Source organism: Plectropomus leopardus, chromosome 5 (genome assembly GCF_008729295.1).
Source record: "Plectropomus leopardus isolate mb chromosome 5, YSFRI_Pleo_2.0, whole genome shotgun sequence".
NCBI classification, from domain to species: domain Eukaryota; kingdom Metazoa; phylum Chordata; class Actinopteri; order Perciformes; family Serranidae; genus Plectropomus; species Plectropomus leopardus.
In genome coordinates this window covers 18856995-18881730 of record NC_056467.1, presented here as the reverse complement: position 1 = coordinate 18881730, position 24736 = coordinate 18856995, and the positions used below count along the sequence as shown (strand labels likewise).

The 24736-nt window shown below is 42.4% G+C and overlaps 1 protein-coding gene across 1 annotated transcript in view; it reads left to right on the top strand.

The window, feature by feature from the left end:
* Nucleotides 1-10865: 10865 nt before the first annotated feature.
* The window catches only part of npas1 (neuronal PAS domain protein 1), a 42486-nt gene continuing 28615 nt past the window's right edge, over nucleotides 10866-24736 (top strand). Inside the window, exons 1-3 of the mRNA XM_042486740.1 lie at nucleotides 10866-10936; nucleotides 21530-21697; nucleotides 23501-23739. Of these exons, the coding sequence (XP_042342674.1) occupies nucleotides 21603-21697; nucleotides 23501-23739 (334 nt within the window). The 5' untranslated portion in view covers nucleotides 10866-10936; nucleotides 21530-21602. The remainder of the gene's footprint in view (nucleotides 10937-21529; nucleotides 21698-23500; nucleotides 23740-24736) is intronic.

Below are 24736 nucleotides of genomic sequence, written 5' to 3'. Positions count from 1 at the left end.
TAAAAAGCTTATTTTGTTAGAACAAGTTACTGCGAATCATTCTGTATTGAATTTTGTAGTAATTTTCTACAAGCCAGTGTTTGTATCAAGCACTTTTCTGCGCAAAAATCAAGAAAATGCAACTTGATTATGGAAAAAAAAAAATCTTCGCTTTTCCTCCACTTGCAGATTTTTTGAGAAAATAAGAAAAAAAAAATTAATAATAAGGAGAGTTTAAGGCCTGACTGACACCTGCTGAGATACAGATACACATTGTCAGTGCACTCACCTGTGCAACGTCTGAATGCAAAACAGAATAACAAGATGGGACAACATGTAATCTAAAAGTGTAATTTATTAAACATCCTGTTGAATTTTAATGGCCATCACTTGTAAAGTTGAGTTGTTTGGGGGTTTGAGCTGCAGCAAAAAAAATTATATTTTTTTATCGCACAGCATTAACGTCAACGCTGTCTTTACACATAACGTACATGACCGGGAATGACGGCGCTGACAGGACTCGATGAGTGTGTGTGTGATCAGCCAGGAAGAGCTTTTGTCCTTGGGCTGAGAGGGCACCTGGCTCCTCTTCCCGTCCTTGTGATCTCTCTGTTCCCTCTCTCTCGTGCCGTTCTATCCCTTCTCTATCTGTCTCTTCCTCTCTTCTCTCAGCTCAGATCCCTTCATCCCCCCATCTCGCGCTCTCCCTCTCCTCTGCCCAAGGCGATGCCGTCCTGCAGGCTTTGATCAGGGGGCCAGGGAGGAGAGAGGAAGTGGGTCAGAAAGTTGTGCTGGAGACTGCAGGAGAACAAGGCTGGAATATCGAGTAGGTGAGGCTGGGAGAGGGAGAGAGGGAGAGATGGGGTAATCTAGTGAGAAAGTGATAGAGGGAGAGAGGGTGAGATTGTGGGGGAAAAGAGGAGGGAGGGAGTAGGTATAGAGGAAGAGAGGGAGGGGTGAAATGGGGCAACCGTGAGAGGTAGAAGGAGGGAGGCGGGGGCTGCCTGAACTAAAAGAGTAGAAGGAGATAAAAAGAAAATGAAGAGAGCAACAGGAGGAGATAGAGGAGAAGGACGTGGGAAAGGAGAGGTGTCTTCATTTACTGAGAGGGAAAAAAAGACAACACATTTGTCTTGAACGTGATGCTCAGCATTTTAACAGCAGGTTGGAGGATAAAGCCCTGTTTTAACTAATCTACACATTGCAGGACAGATAGTTCAGCTCTGTGTGTGTGTGTGTGTGTGTGTGTGTGTGTGTGTGTGTGTGTGTGTGTGTGTGTGTGTGTGTGTGTGTGTGTGTGTGTGTGTGTGTGTGTGTGTGTGTGTGTGTGTGTGTGTGTGTGTGTGTGTGTGTGTGTTGGCCTTTCTGTGTATGTGTGTGTTGCCGCTATATAGTGCTCGACTGTGGCTCTTTGTTTTTTTTAAAGATCATTAAGATGCATGGTTTATTAATATTCAGATCAAACCATTAATATTCGCCGAGTGTTTCTGCTCTCCTTGTGTCGTCAGCTCACCTGGGACTGGGGAGGGCAGAGGGGGGAAGAATGGAGGAGCGAGGTGGGGTGGGGTGGGGTGGGGTGGGGAGGGATAGGAGGAAGATGGAGAAGGGGTGGGGGCAAAAGATGGAGTGATTTAGTGGGACTTGTGGAGATGAGGGGAGCAGAAGGTACAGTAGAGGTGGTGGAGGTCCTGTGAGGGGTCGGGAGTATTGTGATGGACAATCTGGCCTGGGCGGGGCTGCGGAGCGGGGGGATGGAAGGTTGAGGTGTTGGGGGGGTCCACCGCTGGGACTGTGAGGTGAAAGGGGTGAGGGATTTTAGGGGAAAGCAGGGGAGCAGAGGGGGTTTGGTTCTGGAGTAATTGGGCCAATGGGAGGCTAACCATAACACACACACATGCACATACATTAAACAATACAAAAACGCACATGTTTATGTGCACTTTTAGATACACACATACAGATTTATATGCACACAGTCACACAAATATATATTTGTATGTGCAAGGGTGTAGACTTCTTTTCAACATTAGGAGAGGACACATGAAACGGGGGAGTTTGGGGGTCCTTAGACTTAATTTTCTGCTTTCTGTTTTTATGCACTAATTTGTGCATTTTCTATATCAAATTAGGGTGTAAATGCCTTTAATTTAAAATAAAAACCCTCTGATTCTTCCATGTTTCTATTCAAAAGGATAAAGGCACATGTTGTAAATATTGTGGGGGACATGTCCCTTGTGTCACCCCCTGAAATCTACATCTATGGCTAAGTAAATAATAAATGCACACACGCACATCCACACACACTTTACTTGTATTTCTAAGCACATGCAAATGTCATTGAACACAAACACTTAGTGACTACATGCCCTCAAAAGCTTCATATACCCACATTTTGCACTGCAACTAATGATTGTTTTAATTTTTGGTTAATTTGTTGATTATTTTCCAAATTCATCAAAAAATTTGGTTTAAAACAAAAAAAGTCAGAAAATCACGAAAAAGGTTTGTCTGACCAACAGTCAAACAGTCAAAATATTTTATAGCGATACTTGGTCAGTGGCCCTAAATGTCAAGCCACAGTGCTCTTGGTACCTCTCCAGTGTTGGTTTTGGATGTTAGGGATAGCATGTCAGTTCTCATTACATCCATTGTGTCTTTTCAAAATAAACTTCCTTTTTCACAATAAATACACCGTTTTGGCCCGTTAAATGCATGCATATCTTTTCAAAATAAACTTCAAACGTTGGTAAAACATTACTTTATGGGTTTACTTCCTTAGATTTTGGCAACAAAAGTACGTGGTTAGGTTTAGAATATTTTAAAATTTTTTAAAAGATTTTAAAAAATCCCGGGTAAAGGTTAGGATTTAGGGTTAGGGATCGGGGGGAGTTAAGGTTTGTAAACAAACGTAATGCAGCATCCCATGACATACATCAATGACTTCACGTGACATACTACACTTGACTAACATGCTACACATAGTTGCACACTACTTTAGTAAAATAACTATTTTCTTTTGGTTTCACACAAGAAATGAACAGCAGACTCCCGGGGGAAAGTCCGAAGTTTGTTTGACCCATCCAACACACCTCTCACCTGCCCTAGGCGGACTTTCTCACTTTTTTCGTGATTACCGTTGCTGGGAACATAAAAAAATGCCACTGCCCACTGCGTCCTATACTGCTGCTGAAGGGTCCCTCTGTGCGTCAGTATCTGAAGCCAAGGGTCGTTAACTAAGCGTCGGTTTTTGACAAGTTCAGAGTAGAACCAGATTGAAAATCCTCACATTTAAGATGCTCCAACCAGTACTTTAGTTTGATAAATGACCTTTAGGACGATTAATTGGTTATCAAAATCGTCTTTTTATTTTGTCTATCTAATAAATGTATCAGCTCATTGTTTCAGCTCTGTACTCACATTCAAGTACACGCACTTCATTGCTCTCTGTAAGCATACATGTAGCCACGCACACACAGCGAGCTCTCCAGTCAGCTACAGATACACTCAGGCATGCACAAAAGCGGACAGCAAATTAAAGTGGTAATTACTTTTAAGCTCAGAAAGGTGAAGGATTGTATGGCAGGGAGCAATGGGTCACTGTTGAATAGAGAATAGCGGAGCAGGCAGACAGTGTGAAAGGCCGATATGCATCTCAATGAAATATGGAGGAGCATACTCAACAAAAGGCGAAATGGCTCCTTAATGGCCACATGCCCTCAAAGAATTATTGTCTGATAGATTTGGAATATTATCTACTCTATGGCAGTTATCTTTAAACACCCTTTTATACTTATCATATGTGTGAGCTGCTGAGGGGAAGGTGAGGAAAACGTTGTGTTCTGCTAGGCTAAATTTTCATAGTCTTAAATACTTCCCTGACAGCAACCAGCTGTGGAGAAGTGTTTCATTTATCAACAGAAACAGATGAAAACAAATTATTTTTAATGGTGCTGGAATTACTACATCATATCAATACCATCAAAGACAAACATTATTTCAAACAGATTTGTATCAAGGTTTCCTTTGAATTTAAGGCTATTCCTCCAATCTATCCTATGTTTTACTTCCTAGTACAAGAAAAGATAAAACAATACTGCATCCTACACTTCATATAAAGTAACCTACCTTTATTTTGGTCTAGCAAGTACTTCCCAAGATTACTAAACTGATTTTGATGTGTTAAATTGGCAGCCTTCCCCTTTAAATTGCCTCTATGAAAATATACTAATTACTATGTGACCATCAGGAACAAATCCTCTCTTAATTATTCAGGAGTTGAAATATTATTTGGAAAATTGGTCAACTTAAACTAGTCGATTTAGAAAAGCGGATCTGACGAGAATGCAGTTTCATGTGGTATTTTATTTTCCTCAGCCAAAAGAGGATTCATTTTTGAAATGTTGACTGGTTTTTCTTTGTGTGGTCTGTAAATTCAGTTTACTGTATGTTAAAATCAATCATCAATATGTATATGTCTGATGTAGCAGGGTCTATTTTGGGAAGTATTTCAGCAGAGCGGCATCATTTTCATTCACTGCACAAACACAGAGTGTTTTAGCTGTAAAGAGTCTGCCAGTTTTCACCGTGTTTACTTTCCACAGACACAGACAGCAGTCTGTGGTAGTTCAGAAGACACAGAGTAAATGTGATTAATGCTGAACATTAAACTGCCACATGTAACCACATGACTAAATGAGTCACCTATGAATACTTAAAAAGACCTTTTTTATTTATTTGAAACAAATTTTTAACTTTGAACCGCATCTTATATTTTGCCAGCTCAGGCATCATTGTTGTATTAGTTAAGAATGTATTTAATTTTGTTCTACTACTGTTTCCAATAGCAAAAAAGATCATTACAACTTAATTTTTATTCATTCTTTAAAATTCAGTGCAGTCTTTGCCTACTTTCAGAGGTGGAGTAAGTGAGTAATACTCGTAAAAGAATATTTGACCCCCCAAAGATCATTTGTATTTCAAACTACTCACCCCATGTTACATTGAATTTGAGAAAAAAAAGCCTCGACGATAAACGAAGAAACCAAAACAAAAGCAGTACTTGATGAATTGCAGTAAATGGGAGCTACTTTTAACAACAGTATTACTACATCAAAACATCTGTTTAAAAACCCTCATACGGTTGGTTTATTTCACTTACAAACAAATATCTAATGAAATACAATGCTTGTATTGATCAGGCTGTTCAACAAAATCCACAGTAGTAACAAAAGCTTTGCCTTGTTCAGCTACAATTAGTTAATAATAAGAAACCTGAAAAGGGCTCCCCTGCAGAATGAGTCATTTTAGTTTTAATTATGTTTTACTTTGACTACTTATTACTTTTACTTAAACAAGATTTTAAATTGTGGACTCGTAATTGAATATTTTTGTGTGGGCTGTTGGTATTGCTTCTTTATTGAAGTCAAGAATCTAAGTATTTCTACCATCACTGGTCTCTTTGAACTGTTTCTGAAAAAGGCAGTTTGCTGTCACTACATCGAACTGACCACAGCCGATAGCATGTGTAGACAGGCGGAGAAACAAGGCCAGACATGGGTGTGACTGTCTCGCTGACTGCAACAGTCGTCACACGCTATTCCACATGCATGTGCAGACAGACACACACACACACACATAAAAACACACACACTGACTAAGGATTTTTCCTCTTATTTACCCACTCGGTTCAATTACATTTCTCATCCATCAGGCCGGGTTAATTCACCAGCCTGAGGTTGTAGTTTTTCTTACTTCGAGGAGCACCCTGATTTGTGAAGGGAACACCTGTAATACTGCTCCGCGAGGCAAGCCTCCGGTACTAAACTAAGCCTGTGAGGGCTCAAACACACACACTGACACACACACACACAGTCAGATATTCCCTGCAAGTCTCCTTCAAGGACGCCTGGGGAAGACTTGGAGGACAAAATCACACACTCCCTCTCCCAGTGTCTCAGACGCGCTGCACTTCTAATGCAGACAGAAAGCCTCCTCCAAAGAGACTAGGCACACACAAACTCTCTCCCGCGCAGACACACAGTTACACTCACACACACTTAAGCACACAAATACCCTGAAAGGCCCTTCCACCTTCCCATCTATGTGAGAAAAGCAGGACATTTTCTGTTTGTGTTGTTTCTCTTATTGTCGCGCTCTCCTGCTCTCAGCTGTTTCAAGCTGTTGAGTGTGTGTGTGTGTTTGTGTGCGTGTGTGTGTGTGTGTGTGTGCGTGCGCACAAAGTGGCAGGGGCTCACTGGGACTCTTTGACGACCTCATTCACTCCCTTCTTCTCCCCCTCGGCCTCACCATAGCCGACATGCCCAACAATGAGGCGGGAGGGTGGGAGTCGGACAAAAAAAAAAAAACACTGAATGCGTCTTCATTTGCCTGAACTTTTCACACGTCTTTTCCCTTTTGTTGCCCACTGCTCGTTCACTACAGTGCTGCGAGCCGCTCGGTCAGTTTCCGCTGGCAAGACAGCCAACCAAAGTAGCACCCCCCCCCTCCCCTCTTCTGACACCCCTCTTCCCTCCTTTCCACAATGTTAAGCCCATTTTTAGCTTGACATAATCTGAAATGGTACTTAAGTGAATTTATGTCTACCTCAGTGCATTAACTTCTGCTATTTCCTCCTTTATGTTGCTGTTTTTTTTTTTTTTGTAGTGGGTGCAGCGACTGGAGGGAGCAAGAGGGAGGGAGAGATTTGAAACTCAGACCACGGAGTAGACAGCCTATCAGTATTCAGTAGAGAAAGTGAGTGATGGAGGGAGAGAGAGAGACGGAGAGGGAGAGAGAGAAAAAGGAGGAGGGGGTGATGTATCAATATTCTGAGTAGTGTTTGAGGGCAAGGGGAGCGAACAGAGGAGAGGGGGAAGGGGGAGAAGGGGGGGGAGATTGGTGGGAGAGAGAGTACTTGAGTGAGTCTCTGAGTGTGATTATTTGTTCACGTATATGCTCGCATGTGTGTGTGCGCATCTGATCGTATGTGTATGGGATTGTGGGTGTGTGCACATGTTGACTATAGGTTGTACATGTAGTACATACAGTCAGCCAGTGGAGGAATGTGATTAAATACAATTACTGAAGCGATGCGCAGTATTGAGGTACTGTACTTTACTTGAGTATTTCCATTTTATGCTACTTTATACGGTATGTCAGAGTTGAAAATTTAAACATTTATTAGCAGAACCCATGTTAAATATGTTAGACCATCAAGCCCTACTGGCCATTGCTAAGAGAGGTCGGCCTTTTTTTATTCTTAAGTAAGGGCAGACAAATTATGCCTCGAACGGGCCCATCTCATTATCAAGTTTTATCCAAAGTTTTGTCTTGTATGATTAAGAGGACCAATTAGGCTTCATGTAAGGCCACAGCTCATGCATAAATTAATATCATAAGTTGACTAAATGTTTCAGATGTGTCAACAACAAGTAGTGGGAGGTTTTGTGGTCTCTTTAGATGTGAAGAAGAGCTTAGACCAATTCCAAAAAGCATCTTAAATCTAAAGGTCTCTAAGCCAATGGTCAGCCATTGGTGAGCACCTGTTGCCCTAGTTTTTGCGATGTGTCCCACAATATTGCCACTGGTTAGCCACTGGTTAGCCCCTGTCGGCTTATTTTTTGGCTGATTCAGCATGTTCAGCTGAATTGGCGTCAAACCTGGAGGAGCTCGGTGATGAATGACATCGCTCTGCTTAGTACATAAAAGGAGAAATGGAAGTGAGAGGAGAAAACAAGCGGCTGAAATCAAGAGTGGGTGCAACTGAGACAGATTTATTGGAAACATGATGTTTTTAGTCATGGAGATCTTTAGCAGAAATTGTTTGTAATGGTTTGTTATTGTTCGCTAGCTACATGGTAAAGTATCCTTTGTTTTTTTAGCATCAGATTGTGTTGTTAATTTAAGTGGCTAAAAAGCATCTTAAATTTGTCCTGTTGGGTTTCGGGATATCCTTTTTAACGATGAATACAGATAAACGCTGCCTGCTGGTTTGGAGTTATTCCTCTCATGCAGGTGCAGAACATGCTAACTGGCAGTCGGCTGAAGTCTTTGTGGTGTGTTTAGGTGCAAATTTTTTGCAAAGACACAGGTGATGTCAGACATAACAGTCAGCCTTCGTCGCCACAGGTTCACTGATATAAGTTTGGGCCTTAAAGGTGACCTGTGGAGTAAAAAAAAAAAAAAAAAAAAAAAAAGTTTCCATTCATTGTCACTCACCAAAATGCACCGTGTGAATCCTTGAGCGCTGACAAATGTGTTTCCTCCATCATAAAAGTCACGCCCTCATAAATTCAGCATTGTTTACATCCATGTTTACTAGTTTGCAGCCTTCTTCCTCTCTGCCTTTGTTGGCACATTGCAGCATATCCTGATGTGTTATCGCCACCTGTAGATTAGAGGAATTGTGTGAAACCTTTGGAAGGAGTCTACGGTGACATCAGCGTGTGTTGAAGGTTCTTTATAGTCATACAATAACAGTGGCAGACACAACCAGTGGTGTTGGTGATGGATACCGACGGTCCAGAAATGTTGAGGTTCTGAGTGGCATCAGATCAGAGTGCCCACTGTCTCCGCTGCCGTTTGAACTAACGATTTAGCCATTAGTTGAGGTAATAATTTTTGTTTTCCCTCAGAAGTAAAGGCAGAAATAAAAAGACATTGCTGTGTCTCAGTTTGAATACTTCTGTCAGCACACATTCATGTAATACACTATGTATGTAATGTATTTGTACTTTGCCTAGTGCATGAATCTGGATAGGGTATTGTCTCAAATCAAACACTGTTGTTATGCACTTATCAGAAATGTCAATTGCAACAGTTAACCTTAACTTCCTTTTTGGACGGTTGGATGGAGCAGTATTCCAGCAGCATTTGTCACACACTAAAATATCTGCTGGCTTGTTTGCTTGTTTAGCAGAGCAGCCGCAACTGCAGTCACTATTTCTCAGTCACTATTTTCAAAAGTTTGGTGATCCCCATCTTCTTCTATGTAACCAAGATAGCGACCATTGAGGGTGAGAAGTGCACAGTGGTCCCCACTCAACTCTCTGACCGTTATGATTACACCACGTGATTGTGACATGAGGGAGTGACTGTCACATTTGGTTTTCTACAGACAAATTTGTTTTTTTCTTTTAATCTTCTTGTGACCTTTCTTAACCGAGTAGCTGCTGTGACTACATCTAACTAAAGCTTGATATTGGTCGCAGAGTTAGTGTTGGTTGACTTGGATTGGGTGAATAAATTGAACCTTGAACAGATCACAAACCGGTTGATATGAATTAGGTCTGTAACACTTTTGTCAGGCTGACTGACTGAATGATATCAGACTTCCAACAGGGCATCAGATACGGGTTGTTTTGGAAGACAAAGAAAGATGTTGAGTTTTAAATTTAGTCCGGAGAGTTTGCCTGACAGTACTTAACATTTTTCTGATGGACCCAAATTGCAAAGCCCCATTAGTCAGAAAAATGTCCAATTAGACTGAAAGCCCATTTTTCTTACAGCTTACCCCCCCCCCAAAAAAAACGCCCATTGCTCCTAAACCCCGTTTCCTTAACAGTACACACTCCCTGCAGTTAGTTTCAGTTTTCCAGCAGCCTCTGAGCCACCAAACTCACCGAACTGTACCCGCTTTTCCAGCAACTTTTGTGTCACCAAATGTGGCATATTAAGCCAAAACATATTCTTTTACAAACCATTAGTGTTTGTTTTTTTTTGTTTTTTTTTTTTAGGTGCAATGGACGTTTGTTTGGAGGATAACAGATTATTAGACGCTACTGCAGATTAATGCATCTTAGACATTTGGGGCAGTCAAAACTTTGAGCAGTCCCCTGTTGGGACAAAAATGTTACCCACAGGGTAAAACATTAAACTTAATGATTGAAACTTTTTTTTTTTTGGTTAGTCAGAGGAAGTCTCCAGGAATTAATGTAAATCAACGTGATTGACAGAAACAAGTTTCTGTGTGTTTTACTGGACAGCAGTCACAGTTTACAAAACATGTGGATGTGATGGAATCTCCCACTTGTTTCAGTGCCCCCCCCCCCCCCCTCACTTTTACTCTGGCTGCTAATCAGCATTTGAAAGGCAGCTTTGACAGTGAGAAAGAAAGTGAGGGGGACACAAGGAGGTGGGGGTAAACGAAAGCATGAGACACAGCGAGTTAGGGAGCGAGAGCCAGAGAGAGACTGAGGCGAGGGGCTGTACAAGCATGCCTTTTATATTTACTAGTGACTGAGAGAGAGAGAGAGAGAGAGAGAGAGAGGAGAGAGAGAGGGAGAGAGGGAGCAGCTGAAGGCAGAGACAACTGGTGTGCACGGCTTTCCCAAGAGGAAATGAAAAGAAAGAAGCTCAGCGAGGAGAGTGAATGAGTGAGCGGGAGAGAGGAAGGGTGGGAGGGAGCATGCCGACTGGAGAGAGGCAGAGAGAGAGAGACGTAGTGAGGGAGAGAGAGCGAGAAAGAGATTCTCACACTGGCTGTGTCCTAATCCGAGTCCATCTCCAAGAAGCAGCGGAGCAGAGTGTTGGTGAAGTGAGTCTGAGAGCCAAGGAGAGCTACATCAGCTAGCTCCACTCACACACAGAAACGCACACACATACACACACACACACACTCTTTCTCTCCCTGTCTTTCTCTCCCTCTCTCTTACACACACACACACATGCAACGGGAGTCCACGATGTGTCCGGCTGCACGGCCACGGCTTTTGTGAAAGTGAGGGGATTGACGCTGCCCCCGTCCCAGCCCCCTCGGCTCACACACACAGTGTTTGTTTGCTGTGTTTAAGCCCAAGGTGCTGTGGAGGTGGTGTGGTGGGGGGGCACCGCCAGGGCAGAGCAGGGGCTTCGGAGAGGAGGAGGAGGAGGAGGAGGAGAAGAAGAAGAAGAAGAGGAAGAAGGAGACAAAGTGGATCAGATCAACAGCGGCAGACTGAACGCTGGAAATGCCCGTCAGGTGAGTAGATAATGGATCTAACAACTTATGGTCAACACACACACACGCACGCATGAATGTACGCACAAGCTCTCGCTCTCTTGCTTGATTTTCTCACACACGTGCTGGACACACACACATGCATGCATGCAAAGCTATAAAGTTATCACCTTTTATCCTTAATTTTGCTGTTAGTTTAAAATGATGTGATTGTTACGTCTTAAGAAAAAAAATCCCGATAAAAGTGAATTTGTGCTTTTTTTGGTAACTTGTTAAATTTACATCTGACATGTTTTTCTTTTTCCCTGAGATAAAATGTCAGCATGTATGCAGCGGCGTTAACTTTTTGCTGAGTCTTATTAAGGACTGAACAGACGTAATACACAATTATGACATTAATTTGATAAAATTGGCATGTCAGGAATTAGAAGTAATTTTTTTTCTTAAATAATTTTTAAACTGAGAATAAAGGAATAAGAGATTTGTTTACTTTACTTAATAGTGCCTCTTTTTTACTGTTCATTTGAGTACAGAAAATACAAAGATAAATGTACCGATTTTAGCATAAAAGTATATATTATGATATATTGTAAATCAATATTGATTCTTCATTTGATCAGATAATTAGACCAAATGTTTGCTCCTTCTTGAAAGTACCATTACTGCTTTTAAACAAAGTTCTTGATGAAACATTTTCACTGCAACCCTTTGCTTTGCAGATAATTATCTAAATTTATGTGTTGTGCTCACTGACTGCAGTAATACCGGCCCGACACTTTCTTATAGCTTTGCATGCATGTGTATGTGTGTGTGTTTGCATGTGTTGGACTTTTGAGATACCAGAGGCGGAGAGTGGGAGTCTGCATGTCCGTCTCCACCTGCAGAGGCAGAATTGGTCACAGTTTACTGGCTTAGTAACATTCGGTGCCTTCAGGGTGTTTGCAGCAGGTGGTCCAAATTGGCAGAATGACTGTGACAAACGCACAGTGTTTTCTGCCGCTGTAAAGTAAATAACAACATCAAACCATCACATAGTGATTTTGAGTTTTCCAGGTGTTTTTTTCTTTTTCATAATTTGCAGTTATTGTGGGTGGAGGATAGTCGCATGAACTAAAAGCCAGAATAGTTGTTTTCACAAAGGAGAAAAGTGTGTGTTTGGGTGTGTGCAAATGTTAAGGTATTTGTATGACTTCCTGCAAGATTCCATATTTGCAAGCGAACATCTGCGTCTGTCCATATGTAGATACTTCTGATTCAAACCAGCTGAATGTTTCTCTAAAATCTGTGCTATAAATTCTGCTGTGTTTCGTGCACGGCCAGCAGCATCATTTGCACACACACCTGCTGAGATAGCAGGTGTTTTAGATAAATTCAAACCAAATGACTACCTGCAGCACAGAGTCACTCTTTCAGGTGTCAGAGTGTTTCTGTTCGGGAAAGGAGTAACTGTCCGTACTTTTATGTAATCCTTCAGTTTTTAGTAACTTACTAAAAAACAAGCAAGCAAAAGTTGTTTTTTTTTCAAATTCTTTTTCCAGCTTTTCTACATTTCTACTCAACTTTCGACATTGCTTCAATAAAGAGAAGCAAAGTAAGCAATGCTGACACGAAACAGGGTCAGACCGTGTCATCACATGTCCGTGGTACAGTTTATACCCCGGCACGCTGAGCAACTAAGCCTCTCCATCCGTTCCAGTTCTTGCATGTGCAGGACGCTTTGGTCGTGACCCGAGTTTAGGCCTTTTTATTCAACCCAGACGCGGGTTCCTTCTTTGGCTTTTGGGTTTAAGGAGCTTCGGTTCATGCCAACAGGCGACTTTGTGACAGAGCCTGATTTGGATTACTTTGTGAGAGTGAGAGTGTCGGCAGCAAAGTGTCCCGTTTGAGGACGGCAGATGAAACGCGGTTAAAATTAATTTGAAGTTAATAAAGGTTGTTGGAGCTGTTTTTCTGTGAGCGAGTAGACGCTTTTATTTTGCTTCACCTTGAAAGATGAGCGTTGACTTGTTTCTATGCAGTTAGATGAACATCTGGTTTTCTTTGCCAGTTAGTAATATTTTCTGCATTGATTTTGTGTGAATGTTGATCACAGGAGCATATAAATTAATATCAGTATTGTATAAATGTATCTTTGTTGGCAGACAGTCACTTTGCATGACTCATTGACAAGTTCTCAGGTAGACAGATGCCTCACCTCTCCCTCCCTTCCTCTTTCTCTTCCTCTCTTGATATTTTTGTCTCTCTCTGTTGCTCTCTTACACACACACACACACTAAGGTGGTCAGTGTCTAGCGTGTTGACAGACAGCCGCTCACACACGTCTTGCTCCCACCGTGCGTGCATGTGTGTGTGTGCGTGAAGAGCGTTGACAGACAGTGTGTGGGTCTGTGACAGAGGGTGTCAGCGCAGTGTCAGGGAGATGTGTTTAGTGTCACACTCTGCTGACCTGATCTCCGGTCGGACTGTCCACTCCGGCCCCGCTGTGGCTCCTTACATAACCCCCGCTGTCATTCACACGCCGGCCTAAAGGCATCCACCAGGCTGCGCACACGCTCACACACACACACACACATACGCAGTCTCAGTGGCGTGCACGCGATGTATAGGAATCCACAGTCACTTTCCGTCTAAATGGAATGACAGATCAGGTGCAAATACTCCTCGCAATCCCGCTTTCATGTCTTCTTGCCGTGCAATAAAGCACAAGTTTCATAAATTATCTGTAAATATTCAAACAAAGCGTCCAGCTCTGAGCAGTGTGTGGGAATACAGCGTGAGGCCAGCGGGTATCCTGGTTTCCCCAGTGTGCTACAAGACACCTACACAACTTGTGCAACTCTTATCAAGAGTTTGACTCTGCTCTGAGCTCTGACATTTGCACCATGCTAATTGATGTCTGTATTAGCATGTGGACATCTCCGTGCTGGTATGCAGAATGAGAGCGTGCTTTCAAGTCCAACTATTCAGTGCAAATGTTGGTGTGTGTGTGTGTGTGTGAGTGTGTTGGAGAGAGTGAATGACCCTGTGTGCTGTGCTTTGGCCTGTGGTTATTTGGAGGTCAGTGCTGATGTGGTCTCTGCCTGCAGGAGTGGATTTACCATCCTCTGCCTTATAGAGACCTGCATCCACTTAGCTGACTCTTCCACAGTCAGAGGGAGAAGTTTCTGCCGTCTTTCAACCTCTCTCTGTTTGTTCACAAGAAACTTATAAACTGTATATTATCAGTATTCTCTTTTACATGTGACCGCATCAGCACTCCTTTTATGAAAGTGCACAAAACAAGAAGCTTTTATCGTTGACTTTCCCGTAAGTCCCGCTTTAGTCACCTTTAGCCCAGCCTCACATCAGGGTCAGGGTATTTAACCCCAGAATAGATTACAGCTGTTATTTTGACCCAGAATGTTTCCTTTCAAGCAGGAGAGTCGATGATGGACTGAACCTTTATCCTTTGTGCATTTCTTTTTATTGTTTATTTGATTCTCAGAGTTACATACTTTTAGTATGTTGTTCTTTATTTTGTATTTAGACATTTTAGGTGGCCTCAGGAACCATGTTTAATGCTCAGCTCTTCATATTGTTAGGGTTAGGGTTTAATTTTTGCCCCTATTATGCTATAACTCGTACTGCATCTCTGTATAGTTGTTAACCCTTTGAAACCCACGCAAGTTGGCTTGATTTCTGCAAATTATGGCAGGAAGGCAATGAGCAATGAAATAAGAAATGACCCAAAAACTAGCAAGAAATTTGTAAAAAGTACAAGGACATAACCAAAGAATTTAAAAACTAACAAACAAATAAACAAACAAAAAAGTAAATCACTTGGAAAAGTGCTAAAAAACTACAATAACTATGTACAATAATTTCAAAATAATTATAATATTTAGAAATGTAGTTTTTCCTAGATTTTTTCTGTCACCTAGACATTTTTCCCCAGCTTTTTTAAAAAATGATTGTCTAAATCTACCAATTTCTTTAAGCTTGCAAAAAATGTGCTACCAAGTTACTCAGTGGCATTTTCCATGTTTTTAAAGAAATTGCACCAATTTTCACCACCAAAGTTTCAAAGGTTTAAATACTTGTTAAAGGTGTAAAAGCAGCACAACGAAAGTGATGCTGCTCCAGGTTTCAAAGGATTGACTAATGTGCAGTGCTACTTCTGATACGGGGTTAAATCATTTAAGATTGATTATTCTTATGATGCAAATAAATTACTATTGTTGTCTATTATATTTGAATTATTTTGTAGATCCAGTCACTCCAAAGCTGACAAATAAGACCATGTTCCTCCTTTATGTTCTGCAAAAGTGACTTGCTTGTTGCTAAAACTGCCAGATAAAGCCTGCCTCCTTCTTCAAGTTATTATACTTGTTATGCAGCTTAAATCTTTTTCATCGCTTTAAATATTGCGTGAGGAATGACATCCAGTTTATTTGAGAAAAATCACTGGAGAGCAATCTTCAGAGAATAGGTAGTTTTTCTGGTAAACACTGTAAATATGGGATTCTGTGAGCCAATACTTTCAGTTTCAAATTTAATACAGCACAGGTGAAGTGGAGCATTTCTTTTGTGTATACTCAGGCCGAGGTAGATGGTAATTATGACAGGCATGGATTGGATTCTGCGTAGCTCCACGCCCGTGAGGAGTGGACATCAAAGCAGCGCTCACCAAAGCCCTCTGTAATAAAAGAGGAGGAGGAGAAAGATATTGATTACCAAGGGTGAACATTAGCAAATCTCTTTCTCTCTCCTTTTTTTCATCTATGTCCTCATCCGTCCATCATTTCTCTCTCTCTCTCTTACCATCTGATTTGGCTCCCTCTGCCTCAACTTATGCTCTCTCCCTCCCCCATCCGCCCTCCATCCACCCGTCTCCCCCTCTCTAATCATTTATTTATTGCTGATCTCTTTATTCTGTATTCTTCCAGTTTAGGGACGGTCCACTCTATGACTGTTCGCTCACACGAGCTGTTATCATCATTCCTTTACACCCTTTTCCCGAACCCTCCTCTTCCTCCTCATCACCGCGGAGATACCTGGGGGCGGGCGGGGTCACTCTGGTCCAATCTAACGCTGTATTGATTCCATTAGATAATTAATGACCCAGGCACGGGAAAAGGGTGTAAAGGAATGATGATAACAGCTTGTGTGAGCGAACAGTCATAGAGTGGACCGTCCCTAAACTGGAAGAATACAGAATAAAGAGATCAGCAATAAATAAATGATTAGAGAGGGGGGGGGGGGGGGGGGGGGGGGGAGTGGGGGGGGACGCCAAGGCCCTTGAGAGTTGGAGAGAACCTTGGGTTGGGAATGATCCAGAGTCGTCAAGGTCAACCGCAGCCGGTGCTCCGATACGGAAGCAGAATGCCGAGCGAGTCAGAATATGGAATACTGATAGAGAGACGGGGGGGGGGGGGGGGTTTTCATGTCCAGCAGCTGTCGATTGATCAGCGGCTGAAAAATTGTACATTAAAAAGTCTTTTGACTTCCAAATCCTGAGGTCCAACCAGGGCCGTAATGCATGATAAGTAGTTTTCAGCCCTCCAACCAGAATACCAAACTTCCAAACCGCGGACGCTCCAGACACTCATTTACAACTACTCGACAACATGAAAGGCCAGATAGAAAACTAGCTACATCAAATATTCTGTTCATGTTATTTTCAACCATGTTTTCTACATCTTCCATGATATTGAACGTTGTCCGTTTGATAAAATATTATTCACAGGAATATCTTATATTGCTGTTGTATGTGTTCTCCACTTTTACCTTTAGATAGAGATAAGTAGAGACGGGTGGGGGTTGAAAAAGAGAAGAGAGCTGTAAAAACTGTTAACAGAAAAGTGTTTTTGAGTCAACGCTGGAAAAAAAACAACATTTTTTTGGCCTTTATTCAATAGTGGACAATTGAGAGATGACAGGAAACATGAGGACAGTTAGACGGGGTGCTGCTTAATGAGGGTCCCGTTTTGCCATTTTCCAGTTTGATTTGGGAGCAACGCTTAAAGGCACGTCGCAAATTGTGACAGCATCATGTTTCACAAATGGTTGTCGCTCGCAAATTGAAAATGAATAAGCCCTTCAAGGCTCTTGCCTGATCACGACTGGATTGAAAATATGGAGTTTGTTTAGTAGGGAAACGTGTCAAAATTGTCTAAAATTGTAGCTCACATGTTGCAAATTAAGTGAAACATAACTAAGAAAACATGCTTATTTTCTGTGTTTTATCACTTTGTTAACTGAAGGCAAAAAGATGTGTGAACAATTTCCTAAAATCAAGATCTTTCTCAATAATAATAATAGTAAACTTTATTTATATAGCACCATTAATAAGACATGCAGCACAGTGCTTTACAATAAGAGCATTACAAGCACAGAGTGCTTCACATGAAAACAGACAGAATGAACATCAAACAGTCCAGCAAGGAAATTTAGCATAAAAGGACATTTAAAAACAGTTTTTAAAAAATGAATTGGATCAGTCATTAGATAAAACCACAAATCATAGAACCACTTCAGATGCAACATTTTAAAAGAGTTGCAGCAGTCTGACGTGCAAAAAAGAAGAGTTTCAGAACTAGTTAGAGACTAGAGTGAACCGATGTGTCTTTAGCTTTATTTTAAAAATATTTAGTGAACTGGCTTCTCTGATATCGAGTGTGTTCCATAACTTTGGGGCGTAATTGACAAAGGCTGCATCCCCAATATTCTTTCATCTGTTACTTGGAACCTGGAGCAGCAGATGATCGCAGTTTTTGTAAAGGTAAATTAGGCAAAAAATAAATAAATAAAAAAATGTCAGAATTGGAACTATTCTCCTCTTCCTCCTGTTGTACATAGCAGAGGCTTGATCCCGCTCTTCACCTTGCATGATCGCAGTGTGCATGTCGTCTCCAGTGGGCTATGAGAGCTCCTCTGCCTCCACATTCACAGTCTTGGCCAGCCTCTGTATTGGGCCCCAGGGGTTGGGGAGATGAGGCATAAAACAACCATGTCTCTACCTAGGGGAGCTGGTGGCATGGCAGTGGGGCTATTGTCTGTCTGCGTGCTGTTTGACTTAAATGTGTTCATTTGCCTGATGCCCCTCACTCCCTATGGGGAGGTGCGGCTCGGGGAGAGGAGGGGCACGCTAACGAACCTCTGACAGCTGGAGGCCCTAATTAAACGTCCCTGCTGAAAATAAACAGAGCGGGAGCCAAGCGAGCAGCCAGAGAAAAACGCACGGCAAACAGCGGCTGTGAGCGCTCGCCGCAGTGCCCTCCGCTCTGTTGCTGTTGAGGCCGTGCCAAGAGAGCACGGCTCTATAGGGTAGGGGTCTCCAACACACACTCACATATGCACACACACACGTGTACACCACACTTATGAATATGTAGCACTGCAGCAACACATCGCGAACACCTGCGGTCACACTTGATACAGGTTGATCTCTACAGCTGTGGGCGCAGTATATTTTTACACTCAGTGCACTCAGAAGTCACACTTTCCTTTTCTATATATTTCCCACTGTGACATTACAGAATAAGTCGACTCAGCTCTATTGAGCGGATTGTTTCGCACACGCTCTAGATGACACTTCTGACATTCAGCCTGTTGTGCTGCTAGCTAGCCGGAGCATTAGCAGTCAAAGTGGCGGGGTCCATTTGGGTGAGTGCATTAATGGGCCGCCCAACCTGCGACAAGGTTATGAGGCTGATTGAATAATTACTGTGGAGGCCCCTGTCCATTACGCCCCTGTGTCTGCCCAGATAGAGGGAGATGCAGAGAGTGATGGAGAGATTGTTCGAGACAGAAAGATGGAGGGAGAGATTAGATAAGCACAGATAGGGTCAATTAAGAGATAAACATTCAGGTATGGGATGGAAAAAGGTTGTGTGTGTGTGTGTGTTTGTGAGGCAGTGACAATTTGGGAGTAAATTGTTTCCTTCCTGTGTCTCCTTTTGATCTTTCCGTCCTACTGTACGCAGCCCTAATTTGGCATGTAGCGCATTTATCCAGGTGAGATAGAGAAGGTGACAAAGGTGAAGTTGTTAGACAGAGGTGCGCTGCCCTCTCCTCGACCCTGTCTTCTCTTCACCAGACTCTCTCAAAAGGGGACTGTCAGAGTTGCAGGCTGGAAACTTGAGAGGGAAAAAAATATAGGTTTCCTATAGTTGAATGAAGCCTTAGCCTTAAACATAAGCCTCGGACAAAATATTCTGTCAATGTAAAGGCCCTGGGGAGAGGTTAAATCAAGGACTGGAATATTAACCAGATTGATCAAGTCTCACTTAAATTTACTTATGTGGCAATCAATTTTAAAGTAAATTCTCTGAATCGCATACAATATAAGAGCTACAGCAACCACTGATATCTAATCAGACATTTAACTGTCCAATCGGCAAACAGTTCAGTCCAGAGGTCCAGATATTTTAATTAGCAGTGAAGTAATCAAGTGTAATTTGACAAAAAAAAATATCTGTTACAGTTTAACAAGTGTATGTCTATGCCTGCCCAAGTTATGGTAGGATTGCTTTATGGATGGCAATGTTGGTCAATCCACCACTTTGCTCCAAAGCCTGGGTCTTCAACAGGGGGTTCGTGACCCAGAGGTCATCCTAAAAAGCCACTAAAGGTATGCCACCAAATTATTATTTCATAATAATAATTTTAAAAAAGCATTTTCCCCATTGTAAAAAAGATGTCTGTAAAACTGCTAACAAGACACCTCAAACCACAAAGAAGGTCTATTATAAATCTTTCTATTACGAACTTTTGAGTCATGATGGTTTTATGTTTATAAAATGTACCTCAAGTCAGGATAAGTGATTTAAAGATGTGTGACGTCATCACAATGTAAAGCGGGAAAAACACTCCTGCGCACATTCAGTGGACTGCTTTCCACGGGAGTAAACCTGGAAGCTCTTTTTTTTAGTATATGTGCCAGGCGAGCTACTCCATAGGAATCAATAGTTGCCATCTTGGCTTCGGGTTTTTGGTTATTTTTACGAGAAAGATCTATGCTGTGGACTCTTAGTCTAGTTAGGTAGAAGGTAGATTTATTGGTCATTTGTTTAACAAAGTTTAAAAAACGAAATCACACTTATCCACAATCGTGCTACATATTTGGAGTTGAAGGTTGAGTTGATTAAAATCAGCAGCTACTAAGAAGATTCCATCCGGTTGCTTGGTGACGTTGCTGCTGATGGCATCGTTCAGTTGAGTGTGCACTGAGCTTTGAGCGCACTTTTTAAGCCTCAATAATGAAGGAATTCTGATCAAACATTGCATGGTTTGAAGGAGATATCGGCATGTAGATATTCTCTTCAGCTACCATAGAGGCCAATCATTTTTTCACTGACCTAGGACCATTTTAGCAATAGAGGCATACATTTTTGCTCGAATACGGCTGCTTAAAAGTACGAAAGGTAACCAAATGACCCGAACTCCCCTTTCAACAGCTATTCTCTCTGTGTTTAATCCCTCATTGACTCGGCCGCCTTTGAAATGGGTCCAAGAAGTTTTCATGCATACATTTTAATGTTGGCTGTTTTAGCCCAGATTTGTGAAATGATATCTGCCAAACCTGCTCAGCTTCTACTGACCCCTCTTAGCCAAGGTCAGCATAGCCATGCTCAAACTCGAGACATAATCCATTTTCTACTGCCCCGGCAAAGCTCTACTGACTTGATTGTGCTGACCCAGCCGGGCCAAAGAGAGAGAGAGTTAAAGAGTGAGAGGCAGTAAGAGAGAGAGAGAGAGAGAGAGGGCATCTCAGGCCCAAGGGCATGACACCGTGGTGCTCGGGGCCACACTAGCCCTTTAAATGTCAACACAGCACAGAGGGGAGGGAGGGGAGAGGGATGGGTGAGGAGCAGTGCTCTGTTTGAGGACATGGAGGAATATTGGCAACTTCGGCTACAGGAGGGGAGAGTTGGAGGCTGGCAGAGGGCGGCGATAGATGTGGAGGAGTCGGCAGTGGACAGCTTTGTCTTTGGAGATGTGTTCTTTAATCTCCAGTCGCGGACAAGTTTGAATATTCTCTCAGGGATGAGGGGAGACATTTGGAGATCTGTGATTTTCAGCTTAATTGTGATCTCAAAGGAGGCTCAGTGTTTTGTCTTATGTCTATTACCTTGGGAACAGTTCTCTGACCTTTATGTGAGGAAGTACATACAGTACCTAATTGCTCTCTCTCTCTCAACCTCGCCGCCTTCTTTCTTCCTTCCTTCCTCTCTCTGTGTTTCTGATAGATTAAGTAAGAAATAAGAAGGGTTTTCATCCGAACATTTGAATGCAAATTGTATTCTATCAAATTAAAAGGGCTGAATGGAAACTGAAAATGGAGATAAAATGCCATAATTTTCTTTATTGAAAAAAAGGCTTCTCTCCAAGCTTAAAATGTATTTCATTGAAAATTATGCAATATGTTGTGATAGAAATACATTTGCTAATTACCGAAAAAAAAAAAGTGCAATTCAACATCCCAAAAATGCCATATGAGCTGTCACTTATAAAAGTTAAAGTCGTTTATGGCTTTTTTGTTACTTTTATTGTTGAATAAACCAACCTCTTATGATTCACTGACTCTTTTTCCTCTTTTTTTTTACTTTTGTTCTTTCTCTGCTGTCTTTCTAGGTCTGAGTCTGTCATACTCTCAGCCAATCAGAGCCTTCGTTAACAGCGGCGTCGGCACGTGATTGGGAGAAGGATGGCAACCATGCCGTTTGTCAGTGAGGGGAAGTGTGTGAGTGTGGAGTGGGATTTCCTACAAGGACTGCTGGCCAAGCCTCCCACCCTTCCCTGGTGAGACACCACACACAGACACACACACACACACACACACACACACAGGCTGATACTGTATAAGCCTCCATGCATGCCCATGAATTAATCTCTGCAAGGTGAAATCCATGCATTAACACCCTTGCACACACTGACAACTCGAAGAAGAATTTCCTATCAATGAAAGATAGGAGACAATCCACGAGACATAAGTCTGATCTCCTCAGTGCTACATATAACCTGTATTGTTGCCCACCTGCCAATCCTGTCAGAGTGGTGAATCCCCTCCCCTTAGTGGGAGATTAAGTAAATTTGGCCGGAATTATTAATGGGCAGTCATTTACAGCCGGATATAAAAACTAAGCAGAATCAATGTGTGTGTATTGATTGTTCTCGGTGGCTGGGGTCGAGGCAGTATAATAATGAGATGTTACAGAGGGCTGGCAGCGTGAGTCCACAACACACACACACACACAAACACAAAGAGAGAGAGAGAAACACTCACTGTTTTCACTTATTAGCGAATAGCAGGGCAAAATACAACAGCTGTGTCAGCTGATTAAGATATAAACATATGTACACACATTGTGTGCAGCCCTTTTCTTTGTTCTGTTCTTTTTCTCACTCATGCATGCACACACACACACAAACACACACCACTGGTGGTCTTTCTCAGGATGAGAATCAACAACACAGACACGAGGGAGAGAGGCTGACTCTCCGTTCTCCTCTAGTTCTCATTCTCTCTCTCACTCACACACACACACACACACACACACACACACACACACACACACACAGCACAGCACCGACACAAATTGTGAAGTGGCTGTGACAACATAATTCCACCACTCAGGCCCCATTGAGGAGAGTCAATACCCAATCAGAGAGACAGGCTACCTGAGCCCCGGCCCCCCTCTGTCACTCTGCCCCTCCCTCTCCTATTGATCCCTCAATCACGGCTTCAGCTCACTAGCCCGGGACCAGATGAGAGAGAAAGAGGGTGAGAGTGAGGGGTTCAGAGGGAGGAAGGGAGGGAAAGTGAGAGATAGGCAGCGAGAGATTGTGTGTGTGTCTGAGTGTTCACATATGGATTGTGGAGCAAATGGCATTATTAGGACTATGCTCTGCCAGATAGAAGAAGGGAGTTTGTCTGTAATTACCAGACCAATCTGCAAGAGAGAATGGAGATTGTTTCACTTGAATTGCAGGAGCCATTACCATCATATGTACTGTATTTATGAAATGAGTTTTCTGGATTGATACTCAGGTCATTTATACGGAGCATGAATCAATCAACAGGTGGTCAGCGAATGGCTGTTATGTGATACAACACCTTACCAGACAGTCAGAAATTCTCCTTTGACAAGGCTCAGCAATTCCCATTTTAAACACATTAAAAACACATGGTATAAAAAAACATAAAAAAGGGATTGTTAAAACTGCAACTGACACTGCAGTGTGTGTTTTAGATTGTTAGGGGTGAGGGATCGTAAAGTTTTTCTCTTAGATGTTTTTCTGGGCCAGTGGAACTTCATACCGTCTGCCTGGTAAATGGGAGGAGAGGTGGAGAGGGTGAGACGGGACCTCTGTGATCAGGGTGACTTTCCTGGTCACAGTTTAGACAGAGGAGTTAGGGGTGAGACAATTATTTTGCTGGCCTGGTTAGTAATGCGGGAGAGTTTTGTTGTGCGTTTGGTCGTGAGGGAGTTGTACCAGGATGAAATGTTGTGTTCAGTCTATGATGTTCAGACTCTTCTTTTGTCTCCTCCATGCAGTCATTTATTTCTTCCATTACAATACCTTCCCTTGTCCGCCTCTCAGTCTCCAGAACCTGCGTAAGGAGAAGTCTCGCAATGCGGCTCGATCACGCCGGGGGAAGGAGAATTTCGAGTTCTTCGAGCTGGCCAAGATGCTGCCTCTGCCGGGGGCCATCACCAGCCAGCTGGACAAGGCCTCAGTCATCCGGCTGACCATCAGCTACCTGCACATGCGCACCTTTGCCAGCCAGGGAGACCCGCCCTGGAGCCCTCTGATGGAGGGAGACAGCAACTGCAGCAAAGGTGAGCAAAAGGGAAACAGCTAAAAACTGTAAAGAAATAGTGGTATGCAAATTGTATTGCTTCAGTCAACCACTGGAGAATTTTTGTCTGATTTTTTCATTAACTTTGCATGCAGTCAGGCCACCACTAAAATAGATCTGCGTCCGGTCTGAACATCAAGTTAGTAGAAAGGAGGGTGGTAGCCACTATTGAGGACTCTGATCTCGTGTTCTCTCTACTTCCTCTGAGAACCTGAGGTTTTAGCAACATGGGGAAGTTAACATTCTGTTTTATATAAGCTGATTCCAGTATATTTTAGACTAATTATACTTAAATTTGATTAATCTAAGCACAATAAAGGATTTAAACTTTAATTTCCCCACCAGATTTTCATTTCTGGTAACATGGAGAGGGCTGGAAACAGTATTTAGGCCTTCATATTGAGTAATTAAATTTCAGTAAATCAAATAAAAGTCCACATAAGAAAAAAATATAAGGGCCTTTTATTGTGTGGTCAAATTTGTCTTGGGGTCAGGGAGACTTTGACTCATGATATCAGTGCTTTTAAAATACCGGCTACAGCCCTGGTAGGAACTATTTTATAATATGTGAATTATTTACACTTCACAGATTTTGTGTACAGTATGCAAAGTATACAAAGTTAAATGATATCTGTGACAGATCATTCCTTGGCTCAGGTTTCACACAATAGACCGACATAAATATACTGATGTTTGTTGCCAATGGACACAAATTGCTGAAATCCATGCGTTCAACCATCTCTCATCTCTGTTTCAAAGTTGTACGATCTGCCCACTTCCTCCCGCCCACAGAGACACACCACGCCACAAAAATTCAGTTCGGACCAGCACAATTATGCAGTCCTCTTAGTGACCGTAATTACTTGTGCTGTGTATGTGACACAAACACGTGTGCATTCACAAATGTGTAAACATACATGTGCATTCAAGGACTTTCCATAGGCTTTAAATGTATGTGTTGTGTGTGAGTTTTTGTG